At 42.1% G+C, this 26,382-nt stretch overlaps 1 protein-coding gene and 1 pseudogene across 1 annotated transcript; both read right to left on the bottom strand.

The window, feature by feature from the left end:
• Window positions 1-270: 270 nt before the first annotated feature.
• Window positions 271-1,263, bottom strand: LOC111966095 (G0/G1 switch protein 2-like). Its single transcript, XM_023990520.1, has 2 exons — window positions 1,200-1,263; window positions 271-954 (listed from the first exon to the last, which is right to left on the bottom strand). Exon 2 carries the CDS (start codon window positions 937-939, stop codon window positions 601-603), a length of 339 nt encoding a protein of 112 aa, XP_023846288.1. The 5' UTR covers window positions 940-954; window positions 1,200-1,263; the 3' UTR covers window positions 271-600.
• A 12,889-nt stretch (window positions 1,264-14,152) lies between these two features.
• On the bottom strand, window positions 14,153-24,763 carry LOC111966121 (calcium/calmodulin-dependent protein kinase type 1G-like; annotated as a pseudogene).
• Window positions 24,764-26,382: the final 1,619 nt, after the last annotated feature.

Genomic DNA, 26,382 nt, shown 5'->3' with positions numbered 1-26,382 from the left:
TTTTATATATCTTTTTATTTATTTATGTTCAGTTCATATACGTATGCATGAAGGTGTCTGTAATAGAATATACTTGGCAAAAACGAATGTAGACATTTATAAATGCATTTCTATAACTTTTTACACTAGTGGAGGAGTACAAAAATGCCTGTGCAGTGGCCTTAAAACAGAGCCCCATGTCAATCATCTAGGGTATATATACATTATTGGGAAGGATACCTTGGGTTACTCAAAACACTGTTTGACATGAACCACATCATGACCCAGTGGTAACATAAAATAGGTTTATTAGGTCGCCAAAAGAAAATACAAATTCTCAATCAGTCATAGAGCTTCTGCTGCCCAGCAGCCAGTCATAACTGTAGCCTGTTGTTGCATCAGTCCATCCATCCATCCATCCATTCAGTCTCTTCTCTTCTCATTGCTAATACGTCAAGGTGTCCCTAAACATGGCCAAATTATCATGATAAAATCACCAAGTGCAATCCATTTTGATTGCCAGGTGGATTTAGCTTATTTCACAACATTTTGTGTTCTAAGTGTTGGTTTCATTAGTGTGTGTAGAGTTCAAACAACATGAGAAGGAGATGCAGTGCATCTTCAACAGGCATGTGACCTAATAGACGCCCTCCTCTGACGACTTTCCAGTGGCTTCTTAGCATCAATCTCCGTTTGCAACTCATCCACAACATCAGGCTCGTCAGTGATTATCTCTGGCTCCAGCATTTGCCTCTTCTTCTCCTCTGTGATCAACTTCATAATTTCCTCGTCTAATGGTTCCTGTTCACAAAATGGCATGCAGACTGTTTCCACCAGCCCACCGACCACTCCAAACAATGCCAGGGTAGAACCCAGCAGGTACACCTTCATCATGCCCCGACTCGGCCTCTGGCTCAAGATCTCTTTAGCGAATGGAATGATCTCGTTCATGGTCTCCATTGTCTTAAGTTGAGTCTATGGAGAAAAAAATTACATTTAATAATTAATAGGCTATTCATGGCTCTGCAAAGAAAAAATAACTAATTTGCTAAATGATTAGTATTGACCGCCGATCATTTTATGATCATCATAATGCATTAAGTAATATATCAGTGAAAATATCTCAAATATTCTGACAATGTAGATTCCACTGTATAATTCTAAATTAGATTGAATGAAGATTCCACAGAAAAGAGCAGAAAATATTTTAATATACTTACTTGTATAGGAACCTGTTAAATGATTTCCTTAGATTTCGTCTTAGTCGAGCATCCACAAACGAAGATGCAATGAGATGTGCTGGGTTTTATACACAATGAGATCCATGTCAACTCCCACATAGTGTCAAATTATGAATATTCATGACGTTGGGTGTTTAGAGCAAGTGCAGTGGTGGAGGCAACTGCTTTGAGGCAATGTCTTCAATGTCTGGTGCAATTGGCATTTGTCCAGGGCTGTTTTAGAAACAGCCAGGAGTGGGTACAAAGGCAAGGTCATCGAAAACCCCCATCTTGCCAAAATATATTGTGCAAGTAATATCACGTGAGTCAAATGTGTTTGGGTCATGCAACATAGATGCAATGGTGTGGTTGGACAAGTTAAAGTGATGCTCTAGGAGGTTTTGTATAATTTCAGCTAGTAGTTTTGAAAGTAGCGCTCGGACTGCATCTTTATTAAGTGTAGTAGTGCTGAAAAGGGTACTGTATTACTGCAGTCTTATCACATGAAAAGCAGTCATCACTAAGCCCTGAGTGTCAGCTTGACAGTGTATGATGCTACGTAATACAACTACAAAAACTCATTGATCCTGCTGCTTTTAAACACTGCTACGAGTGTGGCCTGTTAGTTCTACACTGACGTGTCATCAGAATTTTTTTTTGTTAAATATTAAATAATGTCAACGGTGAAAGTCCTGACCCTCTTTTGTGGGTCTCATCTGCCTGCAAAACTTTGAAGTTGAACTAAGCAAATAGTTCATCATAAGAGTGAAACTTGTGTTGCCTACTATTCTTTTATATTCTGGAATTGACAACTCCACAATGAAGAATAAAGATCAAATCAAATCAAATGTATTTATATAGCCCTTCTTACATCAGCTGATATCTCAAAGTGCAGTACAGAAACCCAGCCTAAAACCCCAAACAGCAAGCAATGCAGGTGTAGAAGCATGGTGGCTAGGAAAAACTCCCTAGAAAGGCCAAAACCTAGGAAGAAACCTAGAGAGGAACCAGGCTATGAGGGGTGGCCAGTCCTCTTCTGGCTCTGCCGGGTGGAGATTATAACAGAACATGGCCAAGATGTTCAAATGTTCATAAATGACCAGCATGGTCAAATAATAATAATCACAGTAGTTGTCGAGGGTGCAACAAGTCAGAACCTCAGGAGTAAATGTCAGTTGGCTTTTCATAGCCGATCATTGAGAGTATCTCTACCGCTCCTGCTGTCTCTAGAGAGTTGAAAACAGCAGGTCTGGGACAGGTAGCACGTCCGGTGAACAGGTCAGGGTTCCATAGCTGCAGGCAGAAACAGTTGAAACTGGAGCAGCAGCACGGCCAGGTGGACTGGGGCAGCAAGGAGTCATCATGCCAGGTAGTCCTGAGCATGGTCCTAGGGCTCAGGTCCTCCGAGAGAGAGAAAGAAAGAGAGAAAGAGAGAATTAGAGAGAGCATCTTAATTCACACAGGACACCGGATAAGACAGGAGAAGTACTCCAGATATAAACAGACTGACGCTAGCCCCCGACCATAAACTCCTGCAGCATAAATACTGGGGCTGAGACAGGAGGGGTCAGGAGACACTGTGGCCCATCCAATGATACCCCCAGACAGGGCCAAACAGGCAGGATATAACCCCACCCACTTTGCCAAAGCACAGCCCCCACACCACTAGAGGGATATCTTCAACCACCAACTTACCATCCTGAGACAAGGCCGAGTATAGCCACAAAGATCTCAGACACGGCACAACCCAAGGGGGGGGCGCCAACCCAAACAGGAAGATCACGTCAACGACTCAACCAACTCAAGTGACGCACCCCTCCTAGGGACGGCATGGAAGAGCACCAGTAAAGCCAGTGACTCAGCCCCTGTAATAGGGTTAGAGGCAGAGAATCCCAGTGGAGAGAGGGGAACCGGCCAGGCAGAGACAGCAAGGGTGGTTCGTTGCTCCAGAGCCTTTACGTTCACCTTCACACTCCTGGGCCAGACTACACTCAATCATATGACCTACTGAAGAGATGAGTCTTCAGTAAAGACTTAAAGGTTGAGACCGAGTCTGCGTCTCTCACATGGGTAGGCAGACCATTCCATAAAAATGGAGCTCTATAGGACAAAGCCCTGCCTCTAGCTGTTTGCTTAGAAATTCTAGGGACAATTAGGAGGCCTGCGTCTTGTGACCGTACCGTATGTGTAGGTATGTACGGCAGGACCAAATCGGAAAGATAGGTAGGAGCAAGCACATGTAATGCTTTGTAGGTTAGCAGTAAAACCTTGAAATCAGCCCTTGCCTTAACAGGAAGCCAGTGTAGGGAGGCTAGCACTGGAGTAATATGATCAATTTTTTTTGCTCTAGTCAGGATTCTAGCAGCCGTATTTAGCACTAACTGAAGTTTATTTAATGCTTTATCCGGGTAGCCGGAAAGTAGAGCATTGCAGTAGTCTAACCTAGACGTAACAAAAGAGAGGTTAGACTAACACTACACATGTTGCTGAACATTGACCATCATGTGCATTTGGTTGATTGGTTTGTGTCCAGTGTCTGGTTGCTGAACATTGACCATCATGTGTGGTTGGGTGGTTTGTGTCCAGTGTCTTGTACATTAAACACCACCAGGAGAGGTTGACTTGTATCCAATGAGAATTATTTGATGTTAAAGTACCTCCCCCATAAAGATCAATCAAATTATCTCTGTGGCTACCCCTTTATTGGTTGGAAAGCCCCAGCTGCAGTGTTAGGTTCATTCCTAATCAAACAAAATTGTACAGATAGCTTTGTGTAAGTCCCAATGCTTCTGAGACCTCCTGTGTCAGTGCCTTAGCCTATGGGTGTCCACAATAAATGGGTGTATATATTGACATTGATGATAAATTGATGAGGTTACGTTGGATGTGTGTGAAGAACCATGCCCTTTGACATGATTTCCAAAAGGAGGACAAGAGGAGGAAGGCAGTCGTCTGGTTCTGTTGTGAAATAGTCTGTTCCCTATCACTCGTCACAGAGGGCCATGTGTTGTCATTTCAGCATTACTGAAATGGCACTGATGGCGATAATAAAATACGGATCATATTGTCAGACCTGGGTGACTGTTGAAAAGGCTTTTTCACACTCCAGACCCACTGACATTCTTCAAAATGTGATTGCCAGTCAGACCAAAGGTATAAAGTCCACTGTAAAATTGCGTTGTCACACATTGCTATCTGGAATCCTGGGATGCACACTCATGTACTTTATTCTCATGCTATGTGCACAGTAAACTCAACCTTTCCCTTCTCACTGGTTCTTGGCAATGGTAAACTCCCTATAAGTAATGTTGCATAATGTGGCTGCAATTATGCTGTCAGAAATACCCTTACGTGTAAGAGGAGAGCTCCACAAACTCTACACAGACTCTCTGTTTTAGTAGTGGCTCTGAACTGGCATGTATGTGACTGTGAAGAAACTGGGAGACTGGGGACCATTGACCCATATTTCTGGGTTCTGTGCCACGCTCTTTTGCCTGAATAGGAAGTCTGTCTCGCTTGCTGTGCTCCAAGTCAACTATCTTGGGGTTGGGAGGGGAGGGAGTTGGGGTGGGAAAGAGGGATAACACGCTGCATGTAGCGCTCATGTGGGGACCTTTTCATCCATACCACATGAGAAGAAAGGACAAAAGTACACCAACTGGGGTCAAACGTTTTGTGTAGCCTTCCACAAGCTTCCCACAATCAGTTGGGTGAATTTTGGCCCATTCCTCCTGACAGAGCTGGTGTAACTGAGTCAGGTTTGTAGATCTCCTTGCTCGCAAAAGCTCAGTTCTGCCGACAAATTTTCTATAGGATTGAGGTCAGGGCTTTGTGATGGCCACTCCAATGCCTTGACTTTGTTGTCCATATGCCATTTTGCCACAACTTTGGAAGTATGCTTGGGGTCATTGTCCATTTGGAAGACCCATTTGCGACCAAGCTTTAACTTCCTGACTGACGTCTTGAGATGTTGCTTCAATATATCCACCTCATTTTTCTGCCTCATGATGCCATCTATTTTGTGAAGTGCACCAGTCCCTCTTGCAGCAAAGCACCACCACAACACAATGCTGACACCCCCGTGCTTCACGGTTGGGATGGTGTTCTTCGGCTTGCAAGCGTCCCCCTTCTTCCTCCAAACATAACGATGGTCATTATGGCCAAAGAGTTCTATTTGGTTTCATCAGACCAGAGGACATTTCTCCAAAAAGTATGATCTTTGTCCCCATGTGCAGTTGCAAACCGTAGTCTGTCTTTTTTATGGTGGTTTTGGAGCAGTGGCTGCTTCCTTGCTGAGCAGCCTTTCAGGTTATGTCGATATAGGACTCGTTTTACTGTGGATATAGATACTTGGTATGTGTTTCTCTCCAGCATCTTTCAACAGGTCCTTTGCTTGTTTCTGGGATTGAATTTGCACTTTCCGCAACAAAGTACGTTCATCTCTAGGAAGACAGAACGCGTTCTTTCCTGGCGTATGGCGGCTGCGTGGTCCCATGGTCGTTTATACTTGCCGTGCTATTGTTTGTACAGATGAACGTGGTACCTTCAGGCGTTTGGAAAGTTGCTCCCAAGGATAACCAGGACTTGTGGTAGGTCTACAATTTTTTTTCTGAGGTCTTCGCTGATTTCTTTTGATTTTCTCATGATGTCAAGCAAAAAGGCCACTGATTGAAGGTAGGCCTTGAAATACATCCACAGGTAACACCTCCAATTGACTCAAATGATGTCAATTAGCCTATCAGAAGCTCCTAAAGCCATGACATTATTTCTGGAATTTTCCAAGCTGGTTTAAAGGCACAGTCAACTTAGTGGATGTAACTTCTGACCCACTGGAATTGGTATAGAACAGTTAATAAATAAGTAAAATAAATCTGTCTGTAAACATTGTTGGAAAAATTACTTTTGTGCATGCACAAAGTAGATATGCCTAACCGACTTGCCAAAACTATAGTTTGTTAACAAGAAATCTGTGGAGTGGTTGAAAAAGGTTAAATGACTCCAACCTAAGTGTGATGTAAACTTCCGACTCAACAGTATCGTGATTTAATAACATTGGATTAGCTAACTGATTTAATAACATTGGACTAGATAGCTGATTTAATAACATTGGATTAGCTAGCTGCTTTTAATAACTTCCGCCGAAGTTGGGTCCTCTCCTTGTTCGGGCTGGGCGTTCGGCGGTCGACGTCACCGGTCTTCTAGCCATCGTCGATCCACTCTTTAATTTTCCATTTTTTTTGTCTTGTTTTCCCACACCTGGTTCCTATTCCCTCATTACTTGTCGTGTATTTTAACCCTCTGTTCCCCATGTCTTTGTGTGAGATTGTTTGTTGTACAGGACATGTGCATCTTATGTCTGGTTTTGCGCGACGGGTTATTTTACTGTATTTATTGTTTCTGGGTACAAGCTTGTTTTGTGCATTATTAAAGTGCTCCAGTTGTTACCCTCATTCTGCGCTCCTGCGCCTGACTTCCCTGCAGCCAGTTACGCACCGCTTACATAATATATATATGTACCGGCTTTCGTCGGTGGAAGAAGGAGAGGACCAACGCAGCGTGGTTAGTGTCATCTTTAATGTAATGATAATCAAATTAACTGAACACTACAAATTTACAAAACACCAAAAGTTGAAAACCGAAACAGTTCTATCTGGTTCAGACACACAAAGATTGAAGCAACACCACAACACCAATAGGAACACAGGCTTCACTAAATATGGTTCCCAACAGAGACAATGATAGACACCTGCCTCTGATTGTAGAACATCTAAGGCCAACAAGAAACCCACACATGAAACAGAAACATAGACTGCCCACCCCAACTCACGCCCTGACATACTAAAAAGAAAGAAAAAACAAAAGAACTATGGTAAACGTGAACATATTAATATGATAGTGTGTATATATAGTATCGTGTGTATATACAGGTATATACGAGTGGGTGGAAGGAAGAAGTGATTTGATACACTGCCTATTTTGCAGGTTTTCCTACTTTACAAAGCATGTAGAGGTCGGTAATTTATCTAGGTAACTCAACTCGTGAGAGACGGAATCTAAAACAAAAATCCAGAAAATCACATTGTATGATTTTTAAGTAATTAATTAATCTCCATCACTCTCCTTCTTGGTCAAATAGCCCTTACTCAGTCTGGATGTGTATTTTGGATCATTGTCCTGTTGAAAAACAAATGATAGTCCCACTAAGCGCAAACCAGATGGTATGGCATATCGCTGCAGAATGCTGTGGTAGCCATGCTGGTTAAGTGTGCCTTGAATTCGAAAAAGAAATCACAGACAGTGTCACCAGCAAAGCACTATCACACCTCCTCCTCCATGCTTTACGGTGGGAACCACACATGCAGAGGTCATCCGGTCACCTACGGTCTCATGGCGGTTAGAACCAAAATTCTCAAATTTAGACTCATCAGACCAAAGGACAGATTTCCACCGGTCTAATGTCCATTGCTTGTGTTTCGTGGCCCAAGCAAGTCTCTTTTTCTTATTGGTGTCCTTTAGGAGTGTTTTCTTTGCAGCAATTTGACCATGAAGGCTTGATTCACGCAATCTCCTCTGAACAGTTGATGTTGAGATGTGTCTGTTACTTGAACTCTGTGAAGCATTTATATGGGCTGTAATCTGAGGTGCAGTTAACTCTAATGAACTTATCCTCTGCAGCAGAAGCAACTCTGGGTCTTCCTTTCCTGTGGCAGTCCTCATGAGAGCCAGTTTCATCATAGATGGTTTTTGCGACTGCACTTAGTGATAATGGCGCTGAAGGACCAATTGTGCTATTGTGTGTGTTTTTTCACACTATTTGTAACTTATTTTGTACATAAGGTTTCTGCCACCGTGTCTTATGACCTAAAAGAGCTTCTATATATCAGGACAGCGATAACTCACCCCGTACTGGATGAATACTTTTTCTTTAACGAGTCGGACAGGAAGGATTTACTTCAGACACTCGACAAGGCCCTCATCCCTGTCATTCGCGTGAAGAGAAGACACAGATACAGGGGACGCAGGTCTGGGTGCCCTGTGAGAATTCTTCGGTGAGTGGGTAACCCACCTCTACCATCCTTCTTATTGGCCATCGTCCAATCACTGGAGAATAAACTGGATGAGCTCCGTTCAAGACTATCCTACCAATGGGACATTAAAAACTGTAGTATCTTATGTTTCACCGAGTTGTGGCTGAACGACGACATGGATAATATACAGTTGGCAGATTTTTCCATGCATCGGCAAGACAGAACAGCTTCCTCCGGTAAGACAAGGGGTGGCGGTCTGTGTCTATTTGTCAATAACAGCTGGTGCGAAAAATCTACTATTAAGTAAGTATCAAGGTTTTGCTCGCCTGAGGTCGAGTATCTCATGATAAGTTGTAGACAACACTATTTACCAAGAGAGTTTTCCTCTGTATTTTTCGTATCTGTCTATATACCACCACAAACCGAGGCTGGCACTAAGACCGCACTCAATGAGCTGTATACGGCCATAAGCAAACAGGAAAACGCTCATCCAGAGGCGGCGCGCCTACTGGCCGGGGACTTTAATGCAAGGAAACTCAAAACCGTTTTACCCAATTTCTACCAGCATGTTAAAAACTTCAAAGGGCTAGACCCCTTTTTTCTTCACTTCCTGCCTGAATGACGTGCCCAAAGTAAACTGCCTGTAGCTCCCGAAGCCAGGATATACATATAATTGGTACCATTGGAAAGAAAACACTTTGAAGTTTGTAGAAATGTTAAAATAATGTAGGATAATATAACAATAGATATGGTAGGAGAAAATCCAAAGAAAAACCAACAGAAATGTTTTTCTTTTGAGAGATCATCCTCTTAGAAATGCAAGACAAATGTCATATTGGAAATAGCTCCCTTGATGCAATTCCTATGGCTTCCACAGGGTGTCAGCAGTCTATGTTCAATGTTTCAGGCTTGTAACTTCAAAAACTAATAAGAAATATCAGTTTTAGTAGAAGGTTTCGTGTTTGCGCGCGCCATGAAGACATTACGCACCTGCTAAAATCGGTTTTCTATTGAACATACTTCTTTCCGAAAAAAAATATAGTTTTATTACATTTTAGGGTATCTGAGGAGTAAATAGAAATATATTTTGACTTGTTGAAACAAAGTTTAAGGGTAGATTTTCGGATTCTTTTCTCTGCAAGTTGAACAAGTGGATTACTCAAATCGATGGCGCCAACTCAACAGACTTTTTGGGATATAAAATAAGGATTTTATCTAACAAAACGACACTACATGTCATAGCTGGGACCCTTTGTATGACAAATCAGAGGAAGACTTTCAAAAAGTAAGTGAACATTTAATCGTTATATGTGAATGTATGAAACCTGTGCCAGTGGAAAAATACTTTGATGTGGGGCACCGTCCTCAAACAATCGCATGGCATGTTTTCACTGTAGTACCTACTGTAAATCGGACAGTGCAGTTAGATTAACAAGAATTTAAGCTTTTAGCCGATATAAGACACTTATATGTATCTAAATGTTTAATATCCATAATTTTTATGATTATTTATTTGAATTGCGCRCCCTCCAGTTTCACCGGAAGTTGTCCCGCTAGCGGGACACCGCTTCTTAAGAATTAAATGTGCAACCAGAGGGAAAAAAACTTGAAACCACCTTTACTTCACACACAGAGACGCGTACAAAGCCCTCCCTCGCCCCCCATTGGGCAAATCTGACCATAATTCTATCCTCCCGATTTCTGCTTATAAGCAAAAACTAAAGCATGAAGCACCAGTGACTAGGTCAATAAGAAAGTGGTCAGATGAAGCAGATGCTAAGCTACATTACTGTTTTGCTAGCACAGACTGGTAATATGTTCTCGGATTCTTCCGATGGCATTGAGAAGTACACCACATCAGTCACTGTCTTCATCAATAAGTGCTTCGATGATGTCGTCCCCACAGTGACCGTACCTACATACCGCAACAAGATTACAGGCAACATCCGCACTGAGCTAAAGGGTAGAACTGCCGCTTTGAAGGAGCGGGACTCTAACCCGGAAGCTTATAAGAAATCCTCAGATGAACCACCAAACAGGCAAAGCATTAATACAGGACTAAGATTGAATCGTACTACACCGGCTCCGACGCTCGTCGGATGTGGCAGGGCTTGCAAACTATTACAGACTACAAAGGGAAGCACAGCCACGAGCTGCCCAGTGACACGAGCCTACCAGACGAGCTAAGTAACTTCTGTGCTCGCTTCGAGGCAAGTAACACTGAAGCATGCATGAGAGCATCAGCTGTTCCGGACGACTGTGTGGTCACGCTCTCTGTAGCCGAAGTGAATAAGACCTTTAAACAGGTCAACATTCACAAGGCCAGAGGGCCAGATGGATTACCAGGACGTGTACTCCGAGCATGCGCTGAACCACTGGAAAGTGTCTTCCCTGACATTTTCAACCTGTCCCTGACTGAGTCTGTAATACCAACATGTTTCAAGCAGAGCAACCTAGTCCCTGAGCCCAAGAACATTAAGGTAACCTGCCTAAATTACTATTGACCCGTAGCACTCACGTCTGTAGTCATGAAATGCTTTGAAAGGCTGGTCATGGCTCACATCAACACCATTATCACAGAAACCCTAGACCCACTCCAATTTGCATACCACCCCAACAGATCCACAGATGATGCAATCTCTATTGCACTCCACACTGCCCTTTCCCACCTGGACAAAAGGCTTCTAAACAGCTTCTACCCCCAAGCCATAAGACTCCTGAACATCTAGTCAAATGGCTACCCTGCATTGCCCAACTCCCCCACCCCCTCTTTACACCACTGCTACTCTCTGTTGTCATCTATGCATAGTCACTTTAATAACTCTATCTACATGTACATACTACCTCAACTAACCACTTATACTCTCTGTTTATTATCTATGCATAGTCACTTTAACTCTACCTACATGTACATATTACCTTAATTACCTCGACTAACCGGTGGCCCCACACATTGACTCTGTTCCAGTATATCGCCTCGCTATTGCTGCTGTATATCGCCCACTGCTTAAGCCAGTACATGTCCAGGCCCGTCTGAAGTTTGCTAGAGAGCATTTGGATGATCCAGAAGAAGATTGGGAGAATGTCATATGGTCAGATGAAACCAAAATATAACTTTTTGGTAAAAACTCAACTCGTCGTGTTTGGAGGACAAAGAATGCTGAGTTGTATCCAAAGAACACCATACCTACTGTGAAGCATGGGGGTGGAAACATCATGCTTTGGGGCTGTTTTTCTGCAAAGGGACCAGGACGACTGATCCGTGTAAAGGAAAGAATGAATGGGGCCATGTATCGTGAGATTTTGAGTGAAAACCTCCTTCCATCAGCAAGGGCATTGAAGATGAAACGTGGCTGGGTCTTTCAGCATGACAATGATCCCAAACACACCGCCCGGGCAACGAAGGAGTGGCTTCGTAAGAAGCATTTCAAGGTCCTGGAGTGGCCTAGCCAGTCTCCAGGTCTCAACCCCATAGAAAATCTTTGGAGGGAGTTGAAAGTCCGTGTTGCCCAGCAACAGCCCCAAAACAATACTGCTCTAGAGGAGATCTGCATGTGGAGGAATGGGCCAAAATACCAGCAACAGTGTGTGAAAACCTTGTGAAGACTTACAGAAAACGTTTGATCTCTGTCATTGCCAACAAAGGGTATATAACAAAGTATTGAGATAAACTTTTGTTATTGACCAAATACTTATTTTCCACCATAATTTGAAAATAAATTCATTAAAAATCCTACAATGTGAATTTCTGGATTTTCTTTTCTAATTTTGTCTGTCATAGTTGAAGTGTACCTATGATGAAAATTACAGGCCTCTCTCATATTTTTAAGTGGGAGAACTTGCACAATTGGTGGCTGACTAAATACTTTTTTGCCCCACTGTATATACACACATATATAGATATATTCACAACAGGACCGAGATTGGAAAACCCAGATCTAGGTCACTGTCTGAATTGGGTCAAATTATAACGACACAGGGCAAGACCCAGATGTAGACACATGAGGCAGATGGTTCGAGTCTCTGATATTTATTGAACAACAAGGGGCAGGCAAGAGGCAGGTCGAGGACAGGCAAAAGTTCATAAACCAGGTCAGAGTTCCAAACGGTACAGGGCGGCAGGCAGGCTCGAGGTCAGGGCAGGCTGAATGGTCAGGCAGGCGGACTTAGTGTCAGGGCAGGGAAGTGGAGAGAACTTTCTGCTTTTCTTAGAGGGACAGAAGATATACAAGCAAAAGCAATGATGTAGGATTGTTTATGTACACATTTTATTTGTTGAAAAAAAAAAAAAAAAACTATGAGGACATATGGAATATATACAAAACAAGCTCCACTGAGCTTGGGACAGAAGCAACTCACTACCTTGTTTTAAAGGAGAAATAATACTATCAATAAAGTAATAAAATCATAATAATATTGCTATTATCGTATTCTCTTCAGCACACTATATTTGCAATGATATTTACAATCTCACCCTTCATTAATGTGAGTGCTGGAGTTGGTAAGTCAATAACTATATATGAATGATATTTAAAATCAAATCAAATTGTATTAGTCACATGCGCTGAATACAACAGGTGTAGACCTTACAGTGTAATGCTTACTTACGAACCCCTAACCAACAATGCAGTTTCAAAAAAATACAGATAAGAATAAGAGATAAAAGTAACAAGTAATTAAAGAGCAGCTGTAAAATAACAATAGCGAGACTATAGACAGGGGGGTATCGATACAGAGTCAATGTGCGGGGGCACCGGTTAGTTGAGGTAGTATGTACATGTAGATAGAGTTATTAAAGTGACTATGCATAGATGACAACAGAGAGTAGAAGTGGTGTAAAGAGGGGGTGGGTGGGGGGGCAATGCAAATAGTCTGGGTAGCCATTTGACTAGATGTTCAGGAGTCTTATGGCTTGGGGGTAGAAGCTGTTTAGAAGCCTCTTGGACCTAGACTTGGCGCTCCGGTACCGCTTGCGGTGCGGTAGCAGAGAGAACAGTCTACGACTAGGGTGGCTGGAGTCTTTGAAATTTTTAGGGCCTTCATCTGACACCGCATGGTATAGAGGTCCTGGATGGCAGGAAGCTTGGCCCCAATGATGTACTGGTCCTTTCGCACTACCCTCTGTAGTGCTTTACGGTCAGGGGTCGAGTCGTTGCCATACCAGGCAGTGATGCAACCAGTCAGGATGCTCTCGATGGTGCAGCTGTAGAACCTTTTGAGGATCTGAGGACCCATGCCAAATCTGTTCAGTCTCCTGAAGGGGAATAGGTTTTGTTGTGGCCCTCTTCACGACTGTCTTGGTGTGCTTTGACCATGTTAGTTTGTTGGTGATGTGGACACCAAGGAACTTGAAGCTCTCAACCTGCTCCACTGCAGCCCCGTCGATGAGAATGGGGGTGTGCTCAGTCCTATTTTTCCTGTAGTCCACAATCATCTCCTTTGTTTTGATCACGTTGAGGGAGAGGTTGTTGTCCTGGCACCACATGGCCAGGTCTCTGACCTCCTCCCTATAGTCTGTCTCATCGTTGTTGGTGATCATGCCTACCACTGTTGTGTCATCGGCAAATTTAATGATGGTGTTGGAGTCGTCCCTGACCATGCATTCATGAGGGAACAGGGAGTACAGGAGGGGACTGAGCACACACCCCTGAGTTGAGGATCAGCGTGGTGGATGTGTTGTTACCTACCCTTACCACCTGGGGGCAGCCCGTTAGGAAGTTCAGGATCCAGTTGCAGTTGCTGAATACTTTCCGAATGAACTGTACATCTGTATTCCCAGTCATGTGAAATCCATAGACTAGGGCCTAATGAATTTATTTCAATTGACTGATTTCCTTATACTGTATGAACTGTAACTCAGTAAAATCTTTGAAATTGTTGTATGGTGTGTTTATATTTTTCTTCAGCATATATTTCCTCTCCAATGTTTATTTAAAACATAAATACATTTGCACAATGAGCACTTGTTGTCTCAAACACATCGTTGCAGTTGTTAGTTAGCTAGCTTGCTATATTAGCAGAGACATGACATCAGTCAAAAACCTCAAAACAAGACAGCTGAAACGAACCACCTAGGATTCCCCACATAGCAGCTTCTTGTCATTGTTGCTAGCTATCTGACCATTCAGAATCATAACAACACACGGCCCTCCTGCCTCATCGATGTGCGTGCATCTTTTTCGTGACGTTGTCAGCCAACCCGTCTATATCAAAGCGAAACCATTACCATCATGATAACCTACAGGCAGTGAGTGCGGTATAGCAATACCAATCCCCCTGACTGAAACAAATGCAGACCCAAACAGATGGAGGCTGGGGTGGTGATGGGATAACAGACATGCATAGCGAGTAATGCATGTTACAGCAACAGCATGTCACCAAGAAAACCCAGCGTATGGCTTGCGTGCCGAAGCCATCAGGGAATGTGTGTGGAGAACGTGGTCAACTAAATAGATCGCCATATTAAGGTAGAGTGAGTCATCCAATTGGCGAAAAATCAGCTGATACAAACACTCTGAACTGGCTTTGCTTTATTCATGTACAGTAGTCCTAGTTCTTCTTTACCTGTCTTTAAACAACATGGCACCACATCGCATCATCATGACGCAAACAAACCATCCCTGACATCCTCCTTCTTCAGGGGTTATAACACTAATTCTTATGTGACGAATTCTTTGTCCTTGGTATAATACATACAACCCCCAGTCCCTAGTGAGGTTATTGCTCCTCCTCCCAGGGATGCTGGACATCATAGAATACCTTGTGAATATACATGTATGTATATGTGCATCTGGCGGTGTACAGAATGTGTGTGTTCAGTGAATTCTCTAGGCACTGTTCAGAATTCTTTKGATTCTGGATCTCACTGGCCCCCCTTGACCGTCCTGAGAATCCACTTGCCAGTCACAGTGCCTGGGCTGGCCCACACAAAGAAAGCAGCCATGACCAAGTCAGCTGACTGACCTGCAGAGAAGAGACATACGCTTAGTCAAATGGAACAACACCTTGAGTTGAGATTATCTATATCTAATAGGTTATGTACATTATCCATATCTAATAAGGAAGATGTCCTGTAAGATGCATTATTACATTCAATGAATCAATCAAATAAATGTTATAAAGCCCTTTGTACATCAACAGATGTCACAAAGTGCTTATACAGAAACCCAGCCTAAAACCCCCAAAAGCAAGCAATGCAGATGTAGAAGCACGGTGGCTAGGAAAAACTCCCTAGAAAGGCTGGAACCTAGGAAGAAACCTAGGGAGGAACCAGGTTCCGAGGGGTGGCCAGTCCTCTTCTGGCTGAGCCGGGTGGAGATTATAAGAGCACATGGCCATTAAGGCCAGCTCGTTCTTCAAGATGTTCAAACGTTCATAGATGACCAGCAGGGTCAAATAATAATGACTGTATAGCACTGTAACATACAATCTAATGTGTAGTATTTAAATATCTACCTAGTAAAAGTTTTTCACGCAAGCACCGTCCATAGACCCTTCACATGACAGAGCACACTCCAGTCTGGAGAGCCTGGCCGTTGCAGTTGGCCATCACCCTGTACCTAAAACAAGGAGAGGCCAAGAAGTCATCCATTAGAGATCACATAGTCACACAGACAGAGGATGGTTTAAATCTGGGCTATTCCCCACAATCTTGGATATTCCACACTGTTCAATGGTAATTCAGGCACAGTGAATGGAGGCTAGTCATCTTTTTAAGTAAATATGGGAGTCAGGGTTAGGGTTAGTGCTTACGTATTAAGGTTCGCAGGCTCAAAGTGATAGGTGTGTTTGCCTGTCACGGCGAGGGTATGGGCGTGTGCTGGCTCGCTTTAGCTGATCTTACGGGGCTGGTGGCTCTTTATGTCTCTGGGTCTGTTCACTGACTGAGTGGTAGATATCATGGCTCTGTGCCATCTTTCCAATGATCCTGAAGGAGAGACAACAGAAAAGAACATTGTAATCTCCTGATGGTTTTAGCCTGGAAATCCAGACTAAATCACTCATTAATTCAGTCTGGCATTTCTGTCATAGAAACTGAAACTGTTTCCAGGCCAGCCTGAATACACCTCACACTGGACACCTCAGAGTGCATGTTGTTGTAGATGTTACAGACAAAACAGATCTAGGCAATTGATGTTGTTAATCAAGGCACTCACCAGGGATGCCTGAGAGCCTGCTTTGTAGTGAAGCGCATCTTAGGGTTCTTATGCATCATGTTACGGATAAAATCTTTGGCTGATTCAGAGATGTCATTCCAAAAGGGAGAGTCAAACTCGTACTGCGCATTCATGATCTTAGAGAACAGTTGTGTCTCAGTGTCCTCATAGAAAGGGGGATATCCACAGAGCCTAGAGACACCAAATAATAATGCTGTGTAAATGTGTCATTAAGAAATTATAGACTGTGTGTGTGTGTGTGTGTGTGTGTGTGTGTGTGTGTGTGTGTGTGTGTCATCGTTAAATGTCCACAAGGTGGAGCTCTAACCCCACCACGTTGATCATCCTAACGAGTCATCATTCTGAAAATAACCCTTGATTAGATGAACAAGCTTGGAGAACAACAAATGCACTTTTGCCTGCAAAGACCTGGTGACATACATAGTCTTTACATGAAATCAACTATTCACTACAGTAGCCTATACATATCCTGAGGTCTTCAATGATAGCAGTACTCACAGGATATAGGTGATGACTCCAATAGACCAGCAGTCCACTGCCTTGCTGTAGGGTTTCTGGGCCAAAACTTCAGGGGCTGGAGGTTGGGAAACATTAGAGTAAGTTAGAACGATTCTCCAAGTTCAGATAATTTAACTCAACTAGTGTTATATACTCTGTGTTTGACAGATAGATGATAGGTATAGGTTAACTATGTAGGTTTTGTTATATTCTTATTGTCTCCCCTATGTTTTTTAATGTGTTTCCTCTGACCCAGTTTCTCACCCATTCACACAGTTAACTATCTTTAAGGCCAAACATGTCTCCTTCCTTACCCACATATCCTGAAGTGCCGCAGGCTGTGGACATGACACCATTATCCTCCATCTTGGACAGGCCAAAGTCACTGATCATGATCTTGGAGTTCTCATCCTGGCTGTAATACAGTAGGTTCTCCGGCTTGAGGTCGCGGTGCACGATGCCATTCTGATGGAGGTATTGTACTGCCTGGAGCACCTGTTGAACAACCCTGCTGGCATCCTTCTCTGAGTACATCCCCCGGTCCAGGATACGTCAAACAGTTCACCCCCAGCAACGCTACTGGGAGAACAACAACAACAACCGATAACAATTAGCCCTTAAAGCTGGCTCAACCTAATCTTAAACTCCAACCATTAAACTCCAACCATGAGCTAAGCATGGAAACATTACTCAGCCTAAAATGTTTGGATGACCAAGGCTGCATTTACACAGGCAGCCCAATTCTGATATTTTTCCACTAATTGGTCTTTTGACCAATCACATCCAATCTTTTCACATCAGATATTTTTCAGAGATGATTTGATTGGTCAAAATACCAATTAGTGGGACAAAGATCGAAATTGGGCTGCCTGTACAAGCACAGTCATATGCCCCTCATGAGGTAAAGGAGTTTAAGTCAACTAAGTCAAGTCAGCCTAACTCTAAACTCTATCCATGAGCTTCTGCTCATGTTCAGGCTCAAAGTTGGGAACATTCAGCATTATGCTTCTGCATTTGACTTGAGTGCTAAGTTGCGGTCTGATCCCAAACTCTGACAGGCAGAACATTGTGGCTGTCATTAAAAGTGGAAATAACTATTATTTGTGGGGTGTGTGTAGGCTACTCAAGGGTTTTTACAGGACATAATTAACATTATATTTTCCCCCTTCTACTGTATTATAAGGTAAAACATATTGAACTTGCAGCTGCATGACAAGGTAGAAATGAGGACGACTTTCATAGACATCCTCCAACCCAACAACGTTTTCATGTTTGATCCTGGGAGAGAAGATCATGTTTAGCATGTGAGATGAAAATACAATGAAACATACAGTAGTTAAAGTCATGACTCATTCAGTTGAAATGGGGAATGAATTAAAACTAGTTTGCAACTCTTACTTTCTCAACACGGCAATCTCATTCTCCAGATTCTGAATACTCTTCTGCTTCTTCTTCACACACTTTATGGCAAACAGCTTGCCTGTCTTCTTCTCCTTCACCATGAACACCTCGGAGAACGCCCCCCTGGGAGAACACACAAACACATAGCCAAAGGGTTAGTTCAACTATTATAATGGTGCAATTACTACACAGGATCTGTGAAAACATAATCAAGTCTCTTGCTGAGAAAAACTCATCCACTTTGCCCTTTAGGAAGACACTGTGGGTCATGCACTCATAGGAGTTGATTGATGTCATGAAACTGAGGTGATATGTGAAATGAGATTAAATGTAATTTTCTGACATTCCTTTTTTTCTATTTTTCTGTAATTTCTTACAAATGAATTATTTTTGCTGTGGTGTAGGCTACAGTTCTTATGGACCTGCAGTAGGTTATAAATGTTTGCAATACACTGTTGATGGTTTCTATTGCACTTCAGGTACAGATGTAGGATGTTAATTTGAGACAGTTTGCTACAGCAGGAAAATAGTCCTGCAGCAACAGGAAATGTGAATTATTATGTGGATTATAATTCATGGATTTTGTAGGTTTCTTTTTTTTGTCATGGAAAATCAAATCTGAAATTTCAAAGTGGAAATTACAAAGTTCAGAAGCCTTTTTAAACCTCAAGTACACAACAAATATCCTGCAATAGGGTGATCAAATTAAGATCCTACATCTGTATCAGGTGGCCTCCAGTACATGCACCCTTTGATATTACATCGGAGAGAGCTGCGTGATATCAAGAAAACATAAGTTAATACTGTGAAAAAGGTCCTATTAAGGTGTTAGATGGGGTTGAGTGGCTTAAGGGCTCACTCAATGTTGTGTCCTGTACAGTTTTCCAGCTATCTTCAGCATCGTCTGAGAATAGCTGTCCTGCCAACTGTATTAGCATGTTTATCCCTTACACAATGGAAACAGTGGCAGGCAGGCTCTAGGTGTAGATGGACTGAGAATGTGCAGCCAGCATGGATAGACCTCCGTCCCAAGCAACGACCAGGTCATAGGGTCATACACAGCCTTGAGAGAGGGTCTGACTGACAGTAAATACTGTTCCGCAAAAGTGCTGCCCCCTTTCTGTTGAGTTACACCACTGAAGCCGGTCTAAGGAACACGTGCAAGATGAGTGCACTGCAAGGTTTAGGTTACATTACCTAACTTGATTAGAAAGATAATTAGCAAACATTGCTTCAACTGCGGCAGCCTAAAAATAGTCAATACAAGTCCGAACAAGTCTCACTGCATGAAGGCAGGTGGAGTTATTATGACATCATTTCACATTGTCTCATTAACTCAGTAGTGCACAGAGCCCCAGGACCAAGGTCAGACATGCTGACGTCTTTATGTTTTCCAAAAACCACTGCATATTCTCCCAGAGAATCCCATGATTCTCATTATGACCTTCAAGGGGTATTATCAATCAAACATCATCCGTGGCAATCCATTGGAATGCAAGGCAGCTATTAGTAAGCTTGTTGTCAGACACTCTCCTCACGCACAGTTTGAAAACACAAAAAGTGAGACAAAATACACCATTAACTGTTGAAATAAAGTTAATATTTTCCAACCATGATAAGGGTAAGATCATGATAGGGATGATATCTACACCAGAGAGTAACAACAGTCTGTTTTTGTTGATGGTGCCATGTGGGTTTAACTTTATAAAGCCTAATCCAATGGACCTCCCTAATTCCCCTAGATAGATCTTTATGATAGAACATAGGAAGGAAGTACAGTAGGGATTGCAGTCATTTGTTATCTTCTTGCAACTATAGGGGGTGCTGTTCCGCATTAGCATATTTGTGTCTCCAAATTAAACTGCCTCGTGCTAAATTCTTGATCGTACAATATGCATATTATTGTTATTATTGGATAGAAAACACCTTCTAGTTTCTATAGAAGTTGGAATTTTGTCTCTGAGTGGTACAGAACAATTTCTACAGCACTTTTCATGACAGGGTTCAGATTTCAGAAATTTTTACCTCTGATCTGGGGTCTGTTTATAAGGCCACAGTGAATGCTATGAAGAAACCGCCACTGCCTACGTTCCCTCTGGGTGTCTGTACGTCATCACGTTTTCAATGAAATCGATGGGACGTTCACAGCCATTATAAATGACAAAATGTACAGAGACCCCCCTTTCTCAACGTGCGCCTCAAGCGTGAGGCCATCGGACCTGCCTCGTTCCAAATCGTTTTCTAACCAGCAATATTTCTCCGTCATGTTTTCAGTCGTTATAGTTTGTTAAAAACATCATAATGTAGTGAATTTGAACCGTTTTATATCAATTTATATCCGTTTAGTGCGATTCTGAGGAATTTATTTGTCGTGCACTCTGAAAGTTTGGACACGTTTTAGGTGTCGGTCGTTGGTGGTGGACATTTCGAAGGACAGAGGACATCTATCGACCAAAAGACGTTTATAACATAGAAAGGATACATTGCCCAAGAATCTGATGGAAGAAGCAGCTCAAAGTAAGCAATATTTAAAATGATAAATCGTGTTTCTGTCGAAATATTTTAAACGCATATTTCGCCATTTGTTTGGTATAGCTTCACTTGGCCAACCCTGTATTGAAAAAGTAAGGATAATTTTTAAAATGTAAATCAGCGGTTGCATTAAGAACTAATTTGTCTTTCGATTGCTGTCAACCCTGTATTTTTTAGTCAAGTATAGATTAGCTTTCAATTAAACTAGATCACTCTGATAGATGACGTCAGACATATTGAGGCTTGATTTCCTAGTATTTTTATTGTGTAACCACGGTTTTGTATGCTAATATAGCACCTTTTCGACAAACTGTATATGTATATTGTAAAAGGATGTTACAGGAGTGTCATCGGAAGAATTCTGAGAAGGTTAGTGAAAAAATTAATATATTTTGGCGGTGATTACGTTATCGCGCTCTTTGGCTGGAATCGATGCTCTTGTAACGTTTTCACATGTGGTATGCTAACTTATCGATTTATTGTGTTTTCGCTGTAAACGCTTAGAAAATCTGAAATATGGTCTGAAATCACAAGAACTGGGTCTTTCCATTGCTATGCTTTGTCTATTYTTATGAAATGTTTTATGATGAGTAAATTGGTCATACACGTTGCTCTATCTAGTAATTCTAGTCRATTTGTGATGGTCGGTGCAATTGTAAACTGTGATTTCTACCTGAAATATGCACTTTTTTCTAACAAAAACTATCCTATACCATGAATATGTTATCAGACTGTCATCTGATGKTTTTTTTGATAGGTTATTGGCTATCAATATCTTAGTTGAGCCGAATTGGTGATAGCACCTGAAGGAGTAAGAAACTGATGGAGTTAGAATAGTGGTGTATTTTGCTAACGTGKTTAGCTAATAGATTTACATATTGTGTCTTCCCTGTAAAACATTTTAAAAATCTGAAATGGTGGCTTTATTCACAAGATTTGTATCTTTCATTAGGTGGCTTGGACTTGTGATTTAATGATATTTAGATGCTACTATCTACTTGTGAAGCTATGCTAGCTATGCTAATCAGTGTGTGGGGGGTGGGGGGTGCTCCCGGATCCGGGATTGATACTCGTGAAAGGTTATGCTGATATATTTATCATCAAATATAGTGTGTATGCTAATTAAATAATTAACATTTTCAAAGACACCTAAAACTACTTGATACATTCGGAATGCTATGCAGGAAATGAAAATGTTCTAATTCACACACATTTGTAAATGATGTCTTGAGTGTTGGAGTGTGCCTCTGGCTATCCGTAAATATCCGTAAATATCCGTTTGCTTAATATAAGGAATTTGAAATTATTTATACTTTTACTTTTGATACTTAAGTACATTTTAGCAATTACATTTACTTTTGATAGTTAACTATATTTAAAACCAAATACTTTTAGACTTTTACTCAAGTAGTATTTTACTGGGTGACTTTCACTTTTACTTGAGTCATTTTCTATTAAGGTATCTTTACTTTTACTCAAGTATGACATTTGGGTACTTTTTACACCACTGCCCACCACCATGCTTGAAAATATKWAGAGTGGTATTCAGTGTTGTGTTGTGTTGGATTTGCCCCCAAACACAACGCTTTGTATTCAGGACAGAAAGTTGATTTCTTTGCCACACGTTTTGCAGTTTGAATTAATTGCCATGTTGAAAACAGGATGCATATTTTGGAATATTTGTATTCTTTACAGGCTTCCTTCTTTTCACTCTATAATTTTGGTTAGTATTGTGGAGTAATTACAATGTTGTTGATCCATCCTCAGTTCTCTCATATCACAACCATTAAACTGTAACTGTTTTAAAATCACCATTGGCCTCATGGTGAAATACCTGCGCAGTTTCCTTCCTCTCCAGCAACTGAGTTAGGAAGGACGCCTGTATCTTTGTAGTGACTGGGTGTATTGCTACACCATTCAAAGCCTAATTAATAACTTCACCATGCTCAAAAGGATATTCAGCATCTGCTGTTAAATTTTTTACATCTACCAATCGGTGGCCATCTTTGCGAGGCATTGAAAAACCTTCCTGGTCTTTGTGGTTGAATCTGTGATTGAAATTCACTACTCAACTGAGGGAACTTACTGATAATTGCATGTGTGGGGTACAGAGATGATTATTGAAAAATCATGTTAATCACTATTATTGAACATGGAATGAGTCCATGCAACTTATTTTGTGATTTGTTAAGCACATTTTTACTCCTGAACTTATTTAAGCTTGCCATGACAAAGGGGTTATGTACTTATTGACTCAAGACATTTCGGCTTTTAATGTTGTATTCATTTCGAACATTTTCTACAAACAAAATTCCACATTGAAATGATGTGGTATTATGTGTAGACCAGCGACACAAAATCTCAATTTAGTAAATGTTTAATTTTTCCAAAACAAAATGTGGAAAAAGTAAAGGGGTGTGAATCCTTTCTGAAGGCACTGTAGTTTTTGTTGCATTACTATTTACGATCTAAAGCTTTTGAAACTGCATAGTTGTGCTTACTCAAATGACTTAGTTACAATAAAACACATTTTCTACAACACCATCAAAAACCTCTGAAAAAACTATTTGAAAAGTTCCTATGGAATCTTGTGGGCTTCTCACTGTTTGCCAAGATTGTACCAAAGAAATCAAAATCTCAATGAATCTCAAGCTAAATATAGCTCCATTGAGGACTGCTTTTAGTCGTTTTAATGATCACCTGACGCCATCACGAGGTCTAGGACTGATACCTTCAGTGCTGCCAGAGTGACTTGTCTATAAGACACCAATAAAGTAGGTTTCATGCAAACCAATCAAACCTACTGCATAATCCTACCACCACCTCAGCCAGTGGATATGAGGGCCTCTCTTTCCCCAATGAGGTCAAATGTAACTCAAAACAAAACAAAGGGCTTACAAAAAGAGAAACATTTTAGCAGATCCTTTCCAGATGTTCAACTAGTCATGTCTTTGCAAAGCGTCTTTGCACTCTTTTTTCCTGAGATGCATGTTCTAATTAGGCAGTGAAAATGGTCCTATGGTAGGTGGGGGCCCTATGGTCCTATGGTCCTATGGTAGGTGGGGGGTCCTATGGTAGGTGAGGGATCCTATGGTAGGTGGGGGTCCTATGGTCCTATGGTAGGTGGGGGGTCCTATGGTAGTGAGGGGTCCTATAGTAGGTGAGGGATCCTATGGTATGTGAGATGTCCTATGGTCCTATGGTATGGGGGGTTCTATGGTCCTATGGTAGGTGGGGGGGTCCTATGGTCCTATGGTAGGTGGGGGTCCTATGGTAGGTGAGGGATCCTATGGTGGTGAGGGGTCCTATGGTAGGTGGGGGGTCCTATGGTCCTATGGTAGGTGGGGGTCCTATGGTCCTATGGTAGGTGGGGGTCCTATGGTAGGTGAGGGGTCCTATGGTAGGTTGGGGTTCAATGGTCCTATGGTAGGTGGAGGGTCCTATGGTCCTATGGTAGGTGGGGGGTCCTATGGTAGGTGAGGGGTCCTATGGTAGGTGAGGGATCCTATGGTAGTTGAGGGTTCCTATGGTCCTATGGTAGGTGGGGGGTCCTATGGTCCTATGGTAGGTGGGGGGGTCCATAGGTCCTATGGTAGGTGGGGGTCCTATGGTAGGTGAGGGGTCCTATGGTAGGTGGGGGGTCCTATGGTCCTATGGTAGATGGGGGTCCTATGGTCCTATGGTAGGTTGGTAGGTTGAAGGGGGTCCTATGGTAGATGAGGGGTCCTATGGTAGGTTGGGGGTTCAATGGTCCTATGGTAGGTGGGGGGTCCTATGGTCCTATGGTAGGTGGGGGGTCCTATGGTCCTATGGTAGGTTGGTCAGGTGTGGGCTTTACTTACGATCCAAGCACCTCCATGAAGTCAAACACCACCTGGATGTTGTCAGTGGTCTTTTTCCAGTCAAAGTCGGCTTCTTTACTACCCATGTCTGCTTCATTCTGTAACAATGGGAAGAAAAGAGAGGAATGTTATTAAACACCAGTTTTCAGAGATAATTATACTTCCATCTCATAGGCTATGGGAGGAGTGTTGCCTAGATTTCTACTCACATACTGTGTGTTCTGAAGTGCTATTACGAAAATCGATAATAATCCTCTCTGCATCTACACCCATACACTCTCACAATGTCCTCTTGGATTATTAAATGAAATCCCAGAGTCATGAGAAAGAAGACATGAAGGTCAGTCACCAGTATTGTCATCACATTAGCACATAGCTCACAGTATGGCGCCTGGTGGACACGGACTAGACAACTGACTTTGTCTGGCAGACAGACAGACAGACAGACAGACAGACAGACCGACCGATGAAGTCACCTTTGCTCTAAGCCAGTCTGCAGCTAACAGGTAACACAGAACTGTATTCCATTGGCCCGTGTACAGCACACCATAAATGCCAGACAGTCTTACAGAACTGTCCGTCTGTCTAACAGGGCTGATCAATCATTAGTTAGCTGATTGAGAGAAGGACACATACAATGGTAATTGGAAAAGATTAAACTATGGTAGGCCTAGTTTATAGATGGGGCAGCCAAGTTACCCTGTGGTCTTATGGGCATCATTTCCTTGGCATCATTTCCCTTATGTAAGAGATTACTGACTCCTGATATGTAGACCCTGACCTTGCCAGGAACAGTCACAGCGTAACAAGCCAACCAAGCCAAGGATTAAAGAATTGATGGAACATGTCTAGTGTTCTTGACAGAATTAACAATTCACATTTTTTCATGTAAAACAGACTTTGGGAAATAAAGTGTAGCTGAAGAAAAACCACATCCTGAAGATGGTAACAAAACAACCAAGATTGAAAGCCAAGAGAAACATCTTGAAAGGTTGAAGCAGTTAAGCACCACTGCCTCATCCTCCTATGCTTCAACATAGGCTTCATCATGGATATCCAAACAGTCAAAAAACTTTCATAGAAAAGGAAAAACACAATGAATCACTGTCGGTTATAACTGACAATTAATATGTCATTTAGCTGGCACTTTTATCCAAAGAAACTATTATAGTCAAATAATTGTATAACTACAGTAAAACATTGAATCACATTCTTCCCCAGCAAACTAGGCTACCTACCAGCTCTGTACCTGTCTGGTCCAGCTGTCACGTTCGTCGTAATGTGGAAGAGAGGAGGACCAAGGCGCAGCGTGAAGTGAATACATTCTTCTATTTATTAACGAAGAACACTGGAAAAACTTACAAAACAAAACGAACGTGACGCAATAGATCAACAAGTGCAGACACATGCAACTAACATAGACATAGACAATCACCCACAACGACAAAACAGGCTACCTAAATATGGTTCCCAATCAGAGACAACGACTAACACCTGCCTCTGATTGAGAACCATATCAGGCCAAACACAGAAACAGACAAACTAGACATACAACATAGAATGCCCACTCAGATCACACCCTGACCAAACAAAACATAAAACATACAAAGCAAACTATGGTCAGGGCGTGACACCAGCTCAGTCTCTCTTCCACAGCAACCTGTCATGGCTAATTACTTATCTCTCTGATATTATAGTGTATATC

Source organism: Salvelinus sp. IW2-2015, linkage group LG7 (genome assembly GCF_002910315.2).
Source record: "Salvelinus sp. IW2-2015 linkage group LG7, ASM291031v2, whole genome shotgun sequence".
Classification (NCBI taxonomy): domain Eukaryota; kingdom Metazoa; phylum Chordata; class Actinopteri; order Salmoniformes; family Salmonidae; genus Salvelinus; species Salvelinus sp. IW2-2015.
The sequence above is the reverse complement of the archived record's forward strand: the minus strand, read 5'-3'. Positions and strand labels throughout refer to the sequence as shown.